General features: G+C 43.8%; 1 protein-coding gene across 3 annotated transcripts in view; it reads right to left on the bottom strand.

Moving 5' to 3' along the window:
- Positions 1–18,531, bottom strand: part of ches1 (checkpoint suppressor 1) — a 63,698-nt gene that overhangs the window by 12,710 nt on the left and 32,457 nt on the right. For all 3 annotated transcript variants that reach the window (XM_085245999.1, XM_085246001.1, XM_085246000.1), the window contains exons 3-4: positions 7,835–7,986; positions 1,350–1,408 (exon numbers count right to left, since the gene is read on the bottom strand). In XM_085245999.1, the coding sequence (XP_085102125.1) occupies positions 1,350–1,408; positions 7,835–7,986 (211 nt within the window). The remainder of the gene's footprint in view (positions 1–1,349; positions 1,409–7,834; positions 7,987–18,531) is intronic.

The raw sequence follows: 18,531 nt of genomic DNA, 5'->3' as shown, positions 1-18,531 counted from the left end.
AGCTGACAGGTTAATAACGGCCCAGAGCTGGTTCCAAATGAGTTAGCTCCAGAAATGATAGAACTTTGAGTTTAAAAAGAGCACTTAGACCGAGCAGAAGCTTTATAATTTAGAGCTACTGAATAATGAACCTCGTGGAGGTGGGGTGATAGGTTGCGTCGAGCACTCGGCTCCCAGCCATTGTCCTTGCATTCTTCCACGTCGAGCGGGGAGAGGCACATTTCAGGACACATCACCTCAGAGCGGAGCAGCTCTGAAAGCTCTGGGAATGGGACATGGAAGTAATAACTGAGGGCACTAACAGCCCCAAACTCGCTCGCTCTGGCACCCGACCACCCCCACCCCGACTCTTCCCTCGTCTTTGCCTCTGGCTGTCTCTCACAGCTTTCCCGTCCCTGCTGCCTCTGACGCTCCCACCTGTCCATTCCTGCACTCGCTCCTTTCAGACACACATTAAAAAAGGAAAATTAAAAAAAAGAAATGACTTTTTTCTCCTGTGTTTCCTCCTGACATGCGCACTCCCAAATCAGCTTTCCACCCCTTTCTTTCCATCCGTCCATCTGTCCAGCTGTTCAGACGCATCACTCAGACTCTCTGTGTGTGTCCAGAGGGAGTCCAGGTTTTCAGACACTCTCTCCAAGCCCGGCTCCTTGACCATTACTACTCCATTATCAGCGGCGATGGAGGGCGCGCCGCAGACGCCTAATGTATCCATTTCCTCCTCCATTTAGGGCTCGGCAGCCCAGCGAGCTCCTGGAGTGCTCCCTGATTGGGATTGAATGTCCATTTAAACGGCCGTCCAACCACCAGGGAAGGGTGGGGGGTGTTCGGCAGGGAGGGGAGGCAAGGAATAATGGGAAATGGGGGGTGGGGGGTGCACAGGAGTAAAAATAAAGTGAGACTGTACATATGTTGCACTAGATGAGCAAAGGAGGGAAGGGGATTGCTCCCCAGCCTCTGATTTGAAGCTCAGATTTTCTTCCTTTCTTTCTCTCCCTGCCTTGCTCGCCGTGTCTCGATCACTCCTCTCCCCCCCCCCCCCCCCCCCCCTTTTTATAAATTTTTTTTCTCCACAAACTTGGAAAACACTTGGTGCTGAGCCAAGTGTCAGAACTCAGCACTCAGTATTCTCAAGGTGCGCTTCTAAAAAGAGGGATTTGGAATTGAGATGATTGGAGTTGGCACATCCGTAGAGGGTGGAGGGAGAGAGGAGGAGGAGAGAGGAAGCGGGTGAGACAGAGAGAAAGAAAGAAACAGGCGGGAGATCACACACACACACACACACACACACACACACACACACACACACACACACACACACACACACACACTCGGAGGTGAAACAGTACCTTGTAGGAGTACTCCTCCGTTCTTTCTGAAGAGGGGACTCCCCGACCACAACGGAGGACTAGAAAGGAGAGAGGAGAGAAAACTGGTCAATCATTTGATCGCGTCGCAGCAGCCAACCAGCCCAGCCGGCTTCATCACGAGGCGGATAGCAAGGCAGGAATTTGAGCCCATAAGCCAGTGCTTCTGATTATAGTGATTAGATTCCCGGGTGTCCCACTGTTGCCATTATTCCCTGTGATTACCTCGGAGAATTACAGCCTCGACGCTGTAGTCCATGGGGGTAATTTCTCATGACAGCCCCCCACCGCCCGCCACTCGTCCATTCACACACATTAAAAAAAAGAAAGAAAAAAGAAAGAAAGAAATCATCAGCTCGCAAACACTTAACACGCACTCATGCCAGACAGCCATGTTTAAGACCGATCTGTATACGGCGCGCGCGACACATTAAAACACACACACAGGAAAACACAAAGCCGGCGACTCGGTTTAGGTGATCATTGCACCACTAATGAGGGAGGTAATGACGGCATTTCTCACATAGAGAGATATCTCCACTCACACATACACACAAAAGGGATGCTGCTGGATCTGTAATTTAAAGACAGAGCGTTGGGGGGGGCTTTTCCAGGTTGAGTGGTCTTTAGCTCCCAGTCAGACGAGCTTTTCTCCCAGTCAGACGAGCCGTCTCTCAAACACAGTCAACACTGGTATCACACACACACACAGACAGGGCACAGAAAACACCTGGGGAACGCTGTGAACTTGCTTCCACTCATTTGGAGAGTTTCCTTTGTAGCACGAGTTGTGTTTTTATGTTGCTGAATGAGAGGATTCACGTCTGCACTCGTGAAGCGGTTCTCACCTCGCCAGATGCCGGGGAAAGATGGACGCACACACGCAGATATTTACTGTTCACACACGCATACAAACGCAGCGGAAGCAGCAAATTTCAGCCCCTGAGCCACCTGCTGTTGCCATGGAGAGTTGCCACATTGCGTTGCCACGGCGATAACATATTTTTCCTGTGCTAACAGCCTGTCTGTTTTCCCTAGCCCCCCCACTCCCGCCCGTCTCACCCCCATCTCTCTCTCTCTGTCTGTCTCTCCCCTCTTCCCCGCCTCACCTCTCTCTCTCCCTCCCTTTCTCAACAAATGGGTTTGCAGCGCGACAGCACCTGACTTATACTACATGTGTTGCCATGGTGGCGTTCCCGTTGCCAAGACGACCCCTGTGCATTTAATGCGGTGGGCGAGGGGCTAAACTCGCCGCTCCCCTCCTTCAACATCCCCTCACTCGGGAGAAAAGGGAGGAGAGAGAACTGGAGGTAGAGACCCCCTCCTCCTCCTTCCATCCAGATGCTGATGGGGTGTGAAGGAATGCACCATAGAGCTGACCTCCTACCCAGCATGCTCTGTCTCTCTCTCACACACACACACACACACACACACACACACACACACACACACACACACACACACACACACACACACACACACACACACACCATTACATGTGTCAGACACACACACCCATTTAAAAAAAGCATGAATAGCACAGAGCTGGACTGAGACACTTAAGTGAGCAGAGTCTCTCTCTCTCTCTCACACACACACACACACACACACACACACACACACACACACACACACACACACCCATATTCTGGCGCACACAGCACGTGGGGGCTGGCTGCTGTGGTGTGAGTTATTATAGCCATGAAAAGGCGAGAGGTGCGAGCGACAAACAGCAGAGGACAAAGGAGCGTCACTGCACTCCAGCTACACCCCCCCTCCACCCCACCCCACAACCCTTCTCAGCCACTTCCTCCTATCTATCTCTATCACTCCCCGTGTTCATCTCCCACTTCTGTGCTGTATAGAGCGGCTTGAGACAGTCCTTGACCTTAACATAATAGACATGCTGTGCAACCATTCACGGTCATTACACTTCATAACATAATATTCTTGAGCGTGAGAGCTGTTGAGAGAGATATTGTGTTATATTGATTGGACTTGAGTTCCAGGATACATATAAAGGACAAAGCTAATGCCAGACATTGAAAGACGTAACGTAGCACCTTTTTCAGAGTGAAACGGTAGCGCTACACTTCTGATAAAACACACGCACAAAAAATCTAAAGTAATGTTTAATAATTCATCTTTGTGATAGAAGATGAGGGTGAAACTGCAATCCAACTTAAAGGCACACGATCTGCATCTGCAAGTAAAGCTCGCTTTGTTTTAATGCGAAACGAGTGAGAAACACTGACAGATCCATCGCCATAACAACCACTGACTCTGTGCATATAGTGAAGAATGGCTTATTTAGTTCAAAGCCCTTGTTGATTCGTAACTTTACCCTGAGTTGCCTGTTTTTTCATGAAATTGGTATCCAAGGTCAAAAACACTAAAAAGATAAGGTGTCATCTTCCTCTCTGCAAAGTGAAGTCAATATGCCTTAAACCTGTAATAAAAGGTTGTAAAACTTGTTGTTCAGTGGACCAGCTTGGTGTCTCTGCTGGGCTTAATTTGGCCCCTGAGCCTTATTTTTGATTTACAGCGTGGAAAGCTTGTAATGTAAACGTTGCTTACGGGTATGTTACATGTTGTTCCACAGAACAAGATTGTGATGTCAAGGTGATAGTGCCATCTTTTATATACAGTCTTTTTAACAAGAAAAAAAGTGCCATTTATGACCATTTTTTTCTGTCTGCTTGTTCTTCTGCTGCTATGAACGGAAATATTAATAATTCTTGACCTCTGAACTCTTTCATTTCACACCAGTCTGTTTAAACACTAATAATAAATTCTTTCCAAAGTGCTTATATTGAGTAAAGCTTTAGTTTTTAGTCTTTATGAACTTTTTGATCCAGCAGGTCCAGAGTGGAGAGCATGCTGTGATTGTGCATTTACATTCAACTGCTGTCTAAAGCACACCAACAACTTGTCTATTATTATAACAAATATTCATGTTGTTGAATCAGAGGTCAGAACTGGAGGGAAACGTATAAATCTCATCATTTCCTCTCACCAGTAATAAGTGAATTCTCTTTAACTTCATACTGAAAACTCGGAGAATCACAATAACCTGTTGAATTGTCTCATTTATTCTTCACAACACCGCGTCCACTGTGTTCTGGTGTCTTCTTGTGCTGCAGTACCCTGATTTATATCACTCAAATCTCTTTGAGTTTTTCCAGTAACTGTCAGAGAAAACAAAGCGCTCACAGGCATCAGCTTACATCGAAACTGGGATTAAGCAATGAAATAACTGGACATACACAGACACGGGGGGATGCTCTTCAGGTGCAGCGTCTCAGTGGACCTGCAGCTCGGCTCAAACCGAGAAACACACTCTCATCTCCTGCTGTGTGCCACGACGCAAATGAACAACTACCCCTCCACACTCCGACCTCTCCCTGCACCCCTCCGCCCTCCCGTGCATGTTCCAAATCCAGCCTCCAATTTGTTCCACTTCCACATACCTCATTGTTCAAAATGACACTTTTACATTTTACGGTGAACCAATTATTCTGTCTTACACAGTCCACTGGCTCTGCAAGCCAACCTACCCGGATCAACCGTGGAGCGGGTTGTAGGGCTGGCAGTGGCTGTGTAGTCGCAGAGAGACAAAAAATAGAAGGAGCGGATAAATGAAACAATAATAATGAAAAATATTTAAAAAATAAAGCAACTCATAGCAGCTCTCTCTGACGTATCAGTCGGGATGGGCAAAGGTGCTGGAAACTGAGAGGATGGAGGAAGGAGGTGAGGTCAGAAGAGGAGAGAGACGTGGAGGAAACGACACAGGTGGATGCCGCCGCACTGTGGAGGGATGTGTGTGTGTTTGGGGGGAGGCTGCGAGAAGTCGGAGAATAAAGTGAATGTAGACAAAGGGGAATTTAATTGAATGATAAAGTGATGGAGAGAGAGTGGAGAGGGAGAGAGAGGGAATAAATCACAGCAGGGATAAATAAAGAAGATGGAGTACTGGGTGCCCCACTAGTTGTAATGCATGCCTGAGGATGAGCAGGAGGGTGTGTGGGATATTAAAAGAGGAGACAAGAGAGCGAGATGAGTGGAACAGAGGCACAGTAGGAGCAGAGGAAAGGCAAAACAAGGGGGGAGGAAAGAGTGAGGTGGAGGGGGGGAGAAAAAAGGCTTTTTACCTGTGATGTGCCTGAGGGGGGAGGGAGATAGGAGGAGGGACAGAAGTGTTGTTGCATCAAAAGAGCATGCAAAAAGATTTAAGGAAAGGATGGTGCAGGTCAGGTATATAACGCCTGGAGAGAGTGGGTGTGAAGAGTAACAGATGGAGGGAGAGGATGGAGAGAGTAAGCAAGCAGACGAGAGTGCAGGCTTTATGTTATATGTGGATGCTGGCACCGAAGTCCCCATTTCATTTGCTCTTTATTTGCTTCTCGGAGATCCACTTACATCAGATAAATACTACGAGAATGAACTTATCTCTCTCCGGATAATTTACCCAGAGAACTTTCTTTTTCATTCCACGAGTAAACAGCCACGGCTCCCTCCTTAGAAAACTGTGAAACAAAAGAGCGAACCCACCGAGTGGCACGCACATTCATAAAAAGCTCCCGTTTCCAGCCTTTCATTGCAGAGTATCCACGACTTTTTTAGAAAGAGTCAAACAAAGAGAGAGGTTGAGGTGCTGTGTGGAATTAGGAAACAGAAAAACTAATAAACAGTCGACACCAAAGACTTTAGAGATTGTTAATGTTTAAGTTCAAATAGTTTATTTGCTCATCTTTTGATTGTGGCCACTGTGTGAGGTGGTTTCCATTGTTTGTGCGGCTGAAAGCTGTGCTGACTTTTCCCAAGCAATTAGCCACGGGGACAAAGACTCAGACAGGGCACTAAACTAATCCTGTGACACAGCAAAATCGAATATTTCTAGTTGACTAAATGCATTTTATCCCTGAGTTTCATATTTTAGAGATGACTGATTTCTCCTCTGTGGTTAGTAGGGCAGGAAGTAGTACAGTAAAGCTGTTTGAGTTTAGGAAAAACAATAACAACGATTAGTGTGATTGCTACTCTAATCTCAATTATAACATAATTATTCAAAAACTTGACAAACTTAAACACTAGACTCACTTTTGATGTCTTCAGCTGCAATAAGGAGTCAATGAATTTGAGCTGGTAGGTGCAACACTTGATTACCATATTTTTCAGATTATAAGGCGCATTAAGTGAAACAAAACAGTCAGATAAGTCGACTCATTCTTCTTGCTTCCTCCACTTCCGTAACATTGATTCATTAATGTTGAATTCTCTGCAGCTGCTCTATTCACATGTTGTTGCAGTATATTAATGACTAACCTCGTATTGTGGATGGATTATCTCAGTTGTTCTCCTGAAGTTTGGTCCGTTTACAGCATCCTGCCATGCGATTGCATTTGTCTCTAACCATCAGGAACCCTCACGTTAACTTTTATCGAGTGGAAAAAAGTTAGCATTCATCCTCCAGCTTCACTGTGCTTATTATGCTAACATAGCTGTGTCGCTAGCGATCACATAGCACATCATTATATACCAGCTAGCCCAACTTCAGTAACCCTACAAACGTCACTGCTGTTTAGTTTCCTGTCTTCATTTGGAAGTGGTAGCAGAGCTGTACGTTTAAATGTTTTCAGAAATCTCTCAGTCATGCTCAGAACATGCTATATCATGCGAGCTAACTTCCTGCTAACTTCTAACTCTGTTATATGTAATAACTTCTGTTTTCATGGATGCCTGGATGTTAAACTTCATTGTTACACCTGGTAAAGCAGCAACGCTGATCATTTTGTTAAAGATGAAAGAATTTAGCCGTAATGCTGTGCGGTGCGGCTTCGTAGCTTAGCAAAGTCGTACTAAAAAAACATTTGTTTTACAGATTTTTGAGCGCCGTGTAGCACATAAAATCGGTTCGATATTTTAGCTCAAATATGAACATCAGCCGATATCAGTGTTGCTCCAACATTAGGCACATTAAACCTAAAATAAGTTCCGCTGTTATCCCGTTATATTAAGATCATTTGACTTATCATTTAAGCTGTTTTGTTTGGTATATTAAATATACTGTGCTTCACTACTTTAAGTAAAGGAACTCATATGTTATGGCGTAGAAAACGTAAATAATATCACAGCAGCAAAGACTGGAACAGAAATAAAGACAGAATGAAGAGAGATGCTGAAAAAAGCAGAGTTAAACACTTTAAGCATGTGCGGGACTCAGGATGACATTTCTGGAACACCGCTGAATTTCATTCATACCTAAGAGACAATTCAACACGACAAGTACATGATACCTTTGAACAGGTGGCTGCCACAAATTCTCTTGAACGTGTTCATTTCTCTAAAGTCTCTTCAGAGAGGCAAGCATGACGAGAGTCTGGCAGCATCCCCTCCCTGTCGACGGGTTTATCAATTAACCGGCCGAGATTCACTCAGTCAGTGGATAAGAGGGTCCGTCTTACCTGTGGTGAAATGTCTGCGGTAGGGTGGGTGGGGAGGTGGAGGGGGTGGTCAGGCTGGGCGAGTAGGGATGGTACGGCGTCTTCTTCAGAGCCTGGATCAGGTTGTGCCTGTACTCTGGATCTATGGACCACAAAGAGCCTTTGCCTATGCTCTGCAAGACAGCAAGAAAAAACGAAGAGGAGAAAGTTGTTATTGAAGAACAATGACTGCAGCCCAAAGCTCAACTTCAGCCTTTCACAGGATTCCTATTTACCAAACCACGTGCACACACAGCCATCCTGCATTCCCAAGGAAGATAAAACTCAGAGGAACGAGAAGTAAAACATCCTCAAAGCCACCTTGCTCCGCATTTTCCTGTCCGTCTTTATGGAAAAAGAAATCATGAAGCTTCTTTCTGATGAGGACGTAGGCAAACTCTTTAACTTTCTCCATTCCAGATGGTGCGTATTTTTAGATCAAAGCGGCTCCCCCCCTCACCTAATGAAGCTGTCGGCCCCCCAACCTGAGTGAAGCCAGCCTATAGATTATAGAGAAGGGTGCCATGAAAATAGACTGTCTCTGTCTCTCAGAGCCTTCAGCATGCTTTCATCTGCCTTGTCATCTGAATTTGGAAAAACTGGGTGGGTGGGGGTAGAGACAGAGGCAGAGATTGGGGAGGAACGCACAAAACAAAAATTTAAGGTGTCGTCCTCAACTCAGTTTATAGTGCTCTGTGATATTAAAAAAAGGTACAGGCTATGGGTGGGAAGACGACGGGACTCCGGGCTTCTGATTTTCAGTCGATATGAAAGGAAATCAAGGATGCAGGCTTTATTTTAGAAGTGGGGGGGAACCAATCAGTAAACACCTGGAGAAACAAGCACCAGACATAAAACTGGTTTAAGCCACTACTGCCAAATAGTTTTCCCTGTTAGTGATGGCACTTTGAGGAAATGTCTCTAAGAGGATAATGTATCAGAAACAAGTGTTGGAGCCGCTCTGCTGGACAAACTATGAGATGATGCAGTTTCTACAACACCCCAGCATCTTTTCCCCGCCCCTTTTTAATGTCCACTCCTGACAATCTCCTAATTCTAGCCCAGGAATCTATAAAGAGGGAAATATCACAGTTATGCAGGCGAATATTAATTAAGGATTGAATAATCACCATATTGCTACATTAGAGGGTCAACCTCTTATCTGTAGTGGTACACAAACCACTATGCAAATCACCCCAGTTTAGGGTATTGATAAAACCTCTAATTAATATATTCAACAAAGATTTGTCTATCAAAGAAGATTTTACTAATATGTGAATATTTAAATCAGGAGGAAATGACAGGATGTCGGCTGGAGTTGGATATTTGGTTGTAGCACCCGATCAAATCTGCAGATAACACATGAAAGAAGCAGCTGCAAATAGTGGCTAATGCCTCTGCACTTAACTGGAAAAGTGTACAGAGCTCTCTTAAGTTTCAGTCTTTTTTCCCTCCTTTGTCAGAAGAAATTCGACGAGAAAGCTTTTCCTCTCAGGTTCCTGATCAGGCCTACATGTGAAACGTATGTATTTTTTACACTTCACATAATGAAAACATTTATTTGAAAAACAGGACTCAAAGGCGAGGGAGCGATGAACTAAATTTCCTGCGATGCTGTATGACCTGCTTTCCTACAGCTCTGCTCCGGTTAAACATTAGAGCAGCAGGTCACATATACACTAACCAAAAAACACCAATATCTGATGTCTTGCAGCACAGGTTCAAAACTTCACAATCACGTCTGATATCCAACTTTATCCTTCAGGCTCCATCATCTCCACCGAGCGGTGACCGTGCAGAACTTCTTGTGTTTCTCTGCGTGGCTCTTCATCCTTAGATGTCCACAGAGTCAAAAACTGTGCTACGGGCTGCTGCAGCTCCCGACCTTGTAAGAATGCAAGAAGCTAATAGGATGTGTGCGCACTGTTGATTTGTGTCCCCCCGTCTGGATCTTTGCATTAGTATGTCAGTCGTGTTGAACACAGGCCATATGTGCCTTGTTCTGCTCTGTGTGTGTGTGTGTGAGAATGTGTGTATGACGAGTTCCCTGGGGAGTGTGATATTACCCAGCGTGGTGTGCTCCTGGGAGTGCTTCTATTACTGCCAGCAACGCCTCTCCTGGAGAGCATGATATTACACACACATACACTCGCTCCCACAGAGGTGACCCCCACTGGGCCAAATTTCCCCTGGCACCTCCAGCTCGCCTGCGTTTGTATATATACCTCTATGTATGTGTGTGAGTGTGTGTGTCTACTGTCTGCCAGCCGATTGAATCAATGCTCTCTCCAGAATCTCTGTCTGCTGGGGCTCCCGCCGCTGACAACCAGCCAGCGAGCCAATCAAAATGCTTAATCTGTAGCCTATCTGTCGATAGGCCAATCACAGGGCGCATCTCACAGGAAGGGCCTGCCACCTGGGTTAGAACAGTCGCCTTGGCAACAAGCATCATAATCTTGGAAGCTGGAGAAGGTGAAAAGGACTTTTTTTTGTTGTTTTTTAACAAATCTGCAAAGAAAGGGGGTTACATTTTGTGAATTTTCAGATCTGATACCACACAGATTAAAAAAAAATTCCAATCTAGAAATTTCATGCGTTTCCTCTCTCCTACATTTTTTAAACACTTGAGTGCACGGCTGAAACAAGGGTGCGTCACCCGCTGTTTCCAAATTGTGCTGTCCTATCAGTTCATCCACAGGTGGAGGGTACAGAGGGGTTTGCATCCCCTTTCTGGTACTTTACTCATGACCTCCTGAATGCATCATTGTGAAAACATGAAATAATACTCTAAAATTCACTGAAAGCTAAATTTAGATGTCAAATTTGAATGTTGTTTGTTATTAATTCCCACTCGTGTACCACAGTGGTTTGGTGTACGGCCTGCATTCTCTAACTCATTTAACGCTGCAAAAATAACCTTAAAACAGGATGTGTGACACGCTGTTCTTTGAGTCTTCCTCTCATTAGAATAAACCAAATCTACAGTTGTCACCCTCCTGCATTTCTTTCAGCTCCATTAACTTGTACTGAAAATTTGTGCTTCAGCAAAGCTGCCAAATTATTAGAGGGCGGCCACATTTCCTAATCCAGATGTATGGAGGCAGGAGGCGTGTGCACAAGGTGAACCATTAGGACTGAATTTACAACCAGCGTTCAAGTAGTTTGGTGTTTATTTTCAACAGAGTTTTACACAAACTGCAACCTGCCTGGGACGCATCAGGATGTGAGTAAAAGACAAAAAGGGGAAGAAGGGGGAGACAAAGGCGGGGAGACAGAGTGCGAGAGGGATGACTGTGTGTTGCTAACATCTGTTTCCTGTGTTATATAAGCTGTGGGGGCTGGTCTCACTTCGAAATGGGAGATATTTAAAAAAAAGTAGCATACACTCTAGGGCTGCCACGATTACGTCGACTATCAAAATCGTCGACGACTGATTTAATAGTCGACGTGTCGTTTGAAGCTTTGTAAGATCGCAAAAGACGCAGGAATAATAGCAGGATTTAAGAGTGTAATAACGGACTGAAACAGAAGATGGCAGCACTGCATGTACAAGGATGCCAGCTGCCGTTAAACCCCGAAGAAGAAGAAGCAGCTGTGTCCCAGAATTCATAGCGCGGCCCAGCTTAGTTTCCAACAATGGCGGTAGCTAGTTAGTTTTAATATTACTCTTATTATTCTTTCTGGGTCACAAAATAAACGTTTAACATATTTTCAGGCGAGAATGTAGCTGTGTAAACCTCAAATATCGGCTCAGTTTATCAGGACACCACATATTTTCAAAAGCGCTCCGACGTTTTCGGAGACGTCTGTTACCCACTAGCTCGATAGCTAGCCGGGGGCTAGGCTAACTAGCGCCGTGAGAACACCGGACTCCCGGCAAATTGTTTTCAAACCCACCGCTGTCTTTCGCGACTCAGGTTAAATATATATGAGTCACTTAGATAAATTAAAAATGTTGTTTTTTTGTTTTTTTTAGTATTTTATTTGTTCCTGAGTAAATCGGTTTGGCTGAGATTAAAGTTATAGTTTTTACACAGCTGAATAAACGTCAAGCAGACAGCTGATTATCAGAAGTGTGAGATGCTGGAGAATATACTCCGGTGTCCTGTTATATTTTAGATAGCAAGGAGTTTATTAAACTTTACCGAAACAATCTGCAAACTTCATTAAAATTTAATAAACTATCATCTTGTCTTTATTTTTAGTTAGCACCTTAAAAGCTTAAAGCTTTAAGCTAATGATAGTTATATAAGAGCAGATGCTGCTGGTGCAATAAGCTGTAGTTTTACGTCCAGTGGATGATGATCTGATTAGTCGACTAATCGCATAAATAATCGGTGACTAGTCGACTATCAAAATAATCGTTTGTGGCAGCCCTAATACACTCCTCACTACATGACGAAACATCACACATATCCTGACATAACCTACACTACACTTTAGTGTTCCCCTCATTTTAGATTAAATCTATGAGCTTTGTTCACATGAACGCTGAGCCTTCAGATCTCATCACTTTCAACAGGTTGTATTGTGACTGCTTACGCTGATTCTTCCACATCCACGGCGACACGTTCATTATACATTCACTTTGGCACCGTTTCACTGCTGTCCGTGCTGCTGTGCTTGAGAATGCTTAGAAAACAAAGTCAGCAATGCCGGTAATTTGCTGTCTGCAGTAAATTTGTTTTCATCTGGAAAATGGTCAAGTAATGGCAGCAGGGGCGTGTGCCACATTCCCCCCGATAGTGAAAATGCATTCCCAGAGTGTTCAAACTAAAATGGGGTCAGCAGTGTTTTTCCAAAGATGCCGTATGCTACACTTTACAATAAACAAACGATATCTGTGAGCTCATGATGTAATTCAGGATGTTATACTTCTCTGAAGGTGATGCTGCTGCTAATCAGACACAGCTTTGCATGATCCACAGTTCAAAACATCTTTTTTGGACTCATGAATAATGATCTGCTGCCTCAATCAAGCTGTTTTAGCTGCCTTTGAGCCCTTCCTTGTGATTGGCTGCCCCTTACAAACCAAAGGTTTGAACAGGAGGTGAGTTATCTGCTCTCAGCGACATCATCCAGAGTCACGAGCACAAAAACACTGTGTGTGATGTACGCTGACCTCGTGTTTGGAATCTTCTCATCAAGTACAGCAGCGCTTCCATTTTCCTGAAATGTCAATAAAGCTCATCTTATCTCATCTAAACAGCAGAAGGCAAAGAAAGGTATATAATAAGCCACTTTTAAAGTTTTCCCATAGAAACAACAGAAACAATACATTCATCCAACTAATACGTAACGTCTGAGTATATTTAAAGTGATCTGATGTTCCTCAGTGCCACAGCTGTACGTTAATCTCGCATTAACGTACAGCATCGGCTCATTTTCCAGTCAATCCCATAGACATCATCATAGCTGTAAGAACCCACTGGCACTAAACTTCCGTCTTCATGCTCAGCTGAAAATAGTACCCAGCGACGTCCTCCCGTCTGACTAATGTTTGCTAAAACTAAAGTCTACAGCTGTTTACAGAACTTACCTAACAGTTTTAAAGGTTAAGCTCGTCATTAGAATGAAATGGGCTCTGGCGCTCAGTGTCACGGGTCTGAGGAGTCAGAAAGCAGCCAGGAGTTTTAGATTTGTGTCCAAACTGCAAACAAAACGTGTCCTGTGGCTATTCCTCAGCACAGCTGTATATCCTCAACTATAATTACAGCTTTAAAGAGTTTTATCATCATTAATAATGGCATCCATACACCACGGAGACCCATTTCAGCAGTTTGCAGTGGCTATTATGAGAAGAGACAGTAAATTTTGTTTCCAACTCAAACAGCGAAATGAGATTAAAAAAAGATGCATGACGCAGAGAGCACAGAGCTGCCACTCTGCGTGGAAGCATCAGTGTAAGAGGCTTTCTCGTCCACCGTGCAACATGACTTAACCTACACCACCAATCCAAAGTATCAGGCCTGCGCACAATTTCATGACGGACATCCTCAGATGCGGTAAATGCTTTAACCCCGGCTTTTTTAAACCCTGATTAACCCGCTGCGACACAAGGATCCATCTTTACTTACACAGAGATAATCAGGAGGATTAATAATATACCAGAGGACTAGTGCAGCACGGACCAGATACATGTCTGAACACTAATTCAGACACTGAGTAAAGCTGGAGATATGATGTCTGCAGCTCACGAGCACAAAGTTTAATGCAGAGTAAAGAGAGCTGAGGGGGGGAAAAGGAGTGGAAAAATACAAGAAGGCGAATATTCTTTTGAAAAAGGGTCCTCGAGACGGACAATTTCAGCACTCGTCAAAAGCCCTTTGGCAACAAAAGGACAAAGCGGCACAGTTGGGAATGAACATTACACGTTGGCCGGACAACAGGTAATTTTTTTTGTCAGGACGTAGAAAAACCGAGCGGTGTAATGCGCCGAAATGTCGTCTACAGGTGTTACGAATTCCCTTTTCCTCCACGGCTGACAAAGCTGTTCCCCACGTGCTTTCGATTGAGCAGAGTTCTGCTCTTCCCGTGCTGTCCTCATTCCTTCATTTCAGTTTTGGTTTTTCGTTGTTTGAATCGGTGATTACGTTTGTGTTTCGTCAATAATACAACAAAGCAGACTCTAGAAGACCCGAATCTGTTGTTTCAAGGCTCTAAAAAGCTGCTACGGCCGATTTCACGAGTTCTCCCCCTCCAACTCAAAAACACCGCACATATAAACTCTGACAGGACAAGAGACACAAACTGGACTGAGCCCAAGCGAAGCGACTCCCAGAGTGCTAGTGATATGCTGTCACTGAGCAATTAATTAGAGCGAGATCACCGGGGTTTTGGTTCCTCCATGGCTTGTCACGGTACCTGTGGAAAACCTCTCCCAAACTTCCCAAGCAGCAGTCTTCCAGATGTTTACAGTGCGTCCCAAAGGCTGCACTGGAGAAGGGCAATGAGGTCACAAGTCTCATGACTTGTGAATCACAATGACAGAAGCAAACTTGTTACAGAACAATAACACATAGACAAAGGCAGAGATGCGTTTAATGACCGCTGTCTTTTTTGGCTAAAGGCAGCAATTACATCGTGCCTTTTACGGTGGACTTTGAGTCATGTTTTCCTTGTTTTTAGCTCATTTTTTGGCCTCCACTGACTCCAGAGCAGAAATATCTGGTATATTAGCTGCTAAATGCGACACTAGCTGCAATTTGTTCCACTGGCTGTTATTGAGAAGGTAAAGAAAGCAAGGGGAGAAGTCGGAGAAGCCCTACCAAGCCCAACCTCACAATCCAAGATGGCAGCAGTAAAAGTAAACAGAAGTAAAATTGTAGATCTTCTGCCCCGTACATCACTGCTGTGTATTTGTCACCCACACACAGAGCACAGACCAACTCTATCTGTCAATATTCTACAGAGGTATTTTTAAGAGAAAAGACAAACATTGCATCTCTATCTGCATTAGAGAGGAAAACAAAGCCTGTGTTTCACTGCTCTTCTGCTCACTATGACTGGAAACATCTGATGCATAAAAGCAAAGCATTCACCTGAAAGATGCTTTAAAAAACTTCAGTCAAGGAGCCGATCCTTGTGAATTTATCCTTTTTCAGTTACAAGTTGAATTTACGTGTTTTTTTCCTGCTTGCAGTTTTTGTTCCACATATGATCTTATATGCATACCTAAAGGATCCAGGAAAATCTACCTGTAAAAGAAAAGTCTGGAAAAATCAGTACAATATGTTTGGAAATTTGGGGGTTTTCAGCGTTTAGATCGGCCGATGGTATCCACATATCCTGCACCCTTCATTTCTTTATACCAGGGTCATTTTACACCGTGGGCCACGTACAGCCTGCGGTGCAGCAGTGAAACTCCCCTTTCTGTCAGTTTCAAGACGTTACATATGTAACTGTTTTTCTACATGTTCTCCCTCTCACCTCTGGGGCAGGGGGCATTGGGGATCAACAGGTTAACTGTTTATGGCTTAATTATTTTGTGCAGTGTGAACGGCCATGAGGGAGGTTTTTATCAGTAGGAAAAGCTGTAAAACTTACAGATAAAAATCCAAAACGTATGTTTGTGCTTGTTTGAGGTGAGCAGCAGATCAAACACATTCAGGCCTGTGAGACTCATTCAGACACTGAGCCATGGCTCTGTGCTACATGCACACATTTCTGCATCTCTAGCATTCAAAGACACTTTCTATATAGTTTATTTTTATGTAATATTTAATCTGAGCTGTAAATGTATGCTTCCACGCTTCAATGATTTTAAAGTCTGGGTCCTTAGGAGGTCGATCCATGACTGATAGTTGTATGTTTGTCTATCCAGATGTGGTTTTTGTGCATTAACAGGCATCACTGTCGTTCTGAAAAATGAAGCCAATCTGAGGTTTTCCAGATGGTATTTCACAGAGGATCAAAATTTAATTGTAATCTTGTGTATCGATAATTCAGTGACTCAGATGATGTCAAAGCCTCCACCGTGTCTTACAGAGGGATGTAAACTCTTACTGTTGCACCGCCTCCTCTGAACATACTGACAATCTGAACCAATCTACAGGCAGTATTTTAGGCCTGACACTTATCGTTTATGCCATGACCATTTTCTTTGTAACTTTGGCTACGTTCACTTGATGCTCAATTCCGATTTTTTGTTCAAATCCGATTTTTTTGTCTGCTTGTTCACACTACAAATAAAATGCGACAGCAAACGCGCTCTAGTGTGAACGCTCAAAGCGGCGCATGCGCAAAAGAAGATGTCAGACACAACGCGCTCTGTTTAGACCCAGAGCAACAGTATGTTTGACTGATGCCCTTAATATAAAGACTTCGGACTTCACGTTTCCCAGTTTTTGCTTTAAGTTATTTTGTTATTTACATAATAATGTAAATAACCTAATAATGATCCTTATTGCTGTTTTAGAGCAGCGCTGCTTCAAAGGATAGCTGCAGATTTCTGTCAGAATCTGCAGATTATACAGTACAAAGAAAATGTTCACATTTCTCCAACGTTATCTTCCCAACAGTTTCACTGATATCTACACGGGATGGCCAGGAAGCGTTCGCGATGTCTTCTCCGGCGCTGATAATTGGCGTCAGTCTTGTGTCGGTGACGTAAAAGACGGATTTAATGCGACTTGACCATCAAACAGCAGTCGCTTTCTGAAACATCAGATATGTATCGGATTCAGCACCACATACGAAAGTGGCCCAGATCGGATTTGAAAATATCGGATTTGTGCCGTTCACACTGTCATAGCATGATCAGATATGGATTGCATAGGGTCAAAAAAATCGGATTTGATGCGCTTTCGCCTGCAGTGTGAACGTAGCCTTTGTCATTAGATCCATTAGTCGAGCAGAGCGACTCCATTCTTTACAATACTCGTGTAGATCATCACAGCTGATGTAGTGAGAAGTCAAGCAGCAGCTGGAAAGTTCATGAACATAAACCTTTTTATTTTCTACTTTCAATACAACTAACATACAGTATGTATGCACACAGATATCTTCTCTTTGGATGAAACGAGATATTTTTACTCCATTACAAGTGTTGCTCGTCCTTTAAGGACCTTTCACCTTTCTTTGATCCCACTGTGACAGGATTTTATGGCTCAAACTGTCGTCATAAATGTTTTGTACTTGTAAATTAAATGCATAGTTGTGAACTGAGTTTTGTGACCTTGTAAACCAAAATATCTGAAAATTTAATGTTTGTGCATCTATAGATGAGAATTTGTGTGTTTGTAAGAAATATTTACACAAGTTACAATTTTTTTTGATAAGATCTGGTTACAGATACCAGCAAGAAACTTGTGTAAAACTCTGCGCTGAACTTCCCTGGCTGTGTGTGGGTTTCAACTTACGAGTACAAATTTTGACCCTATTTTTCTTCCTTTCAGCTGATTGGTCAATGTTATGTCAATCACAAATGTAACAATCCAATCAGAGAACAGAAGGGTTTGGCTGTCGGTGGGGTGCTTTACTGAGCTCCAGGTCCTGGAAGGGTAATACAGTTATGACCAAAATTTGAGCCTATTGGATGCTTAAATTGGCAAAACTGAGAAGGAAAAATATTTAGGTCACAGTGGCTTACACGACCAAAGTCTGGGAAAGTCAGTGGTTTTTATCAATTTTGACTGAGACTTAATTAAATGTTTTCATGTCCTGGTGACCAATGAAATGAGAGTGGCACAAGATAGATAAGGCATCAAAACAACCTATCTTCAAACAAGTTGTTTGAAGATAGCTGAGTTGTGAGATCAACTGTGAGAAGGACTCAGACAGCACCCTCAGTATCAGCCCTGGCTTACTAACACTGCACTCTAGAAAATGCAACACAATCATATCTGTGCTTTCCCCCCAAAATCCAGCAGTGGTAGTTTTGTGACTGCAACAAAGTCCCGACAAATGAACATCAAAAACCACCTTAAACTAACAGATTTTCCTGTGCTCACTTCAAACACTCTTCATAATGCTTCGAGTGCTGAAACATAAAGGCATCAAGGACGCCTCTCATCTGAACGGGGCAAGGTTAAGTTAGAAGGTGACACACTTAAGTGCAACACCGAGAGACTTCGCAGCGAGTTTCAGATTACAAACCTGCCCATTCTCTCCGCTGTGATTTCATAAGAGGCTTTCAGAGATATATCGCCGACTGTGTGTGTGTGTGTGTGTGTGTGTGT

This window comes from Mchenga conophoros, linkage group LG15 (assembly GCF_057382185.1).
Source record: "Mchenga conophoros isolate Kocher_MC1m ecotype Shallow Benthic linkage group LG15, M_conophoros_male_GT1.1, whole genome shotgun sequence".
NCBI lineage: Eukaryota > Metazoa > Chordata > Actinopteri > Cichliformes > Cichlidae > Mchenga > Mchenga conophoros.
The sequence above is the reverse complement of the archived record's forward strand: the minus strand, read 5'-3'. Positions and strand labels throughout refer to the sequence as shown.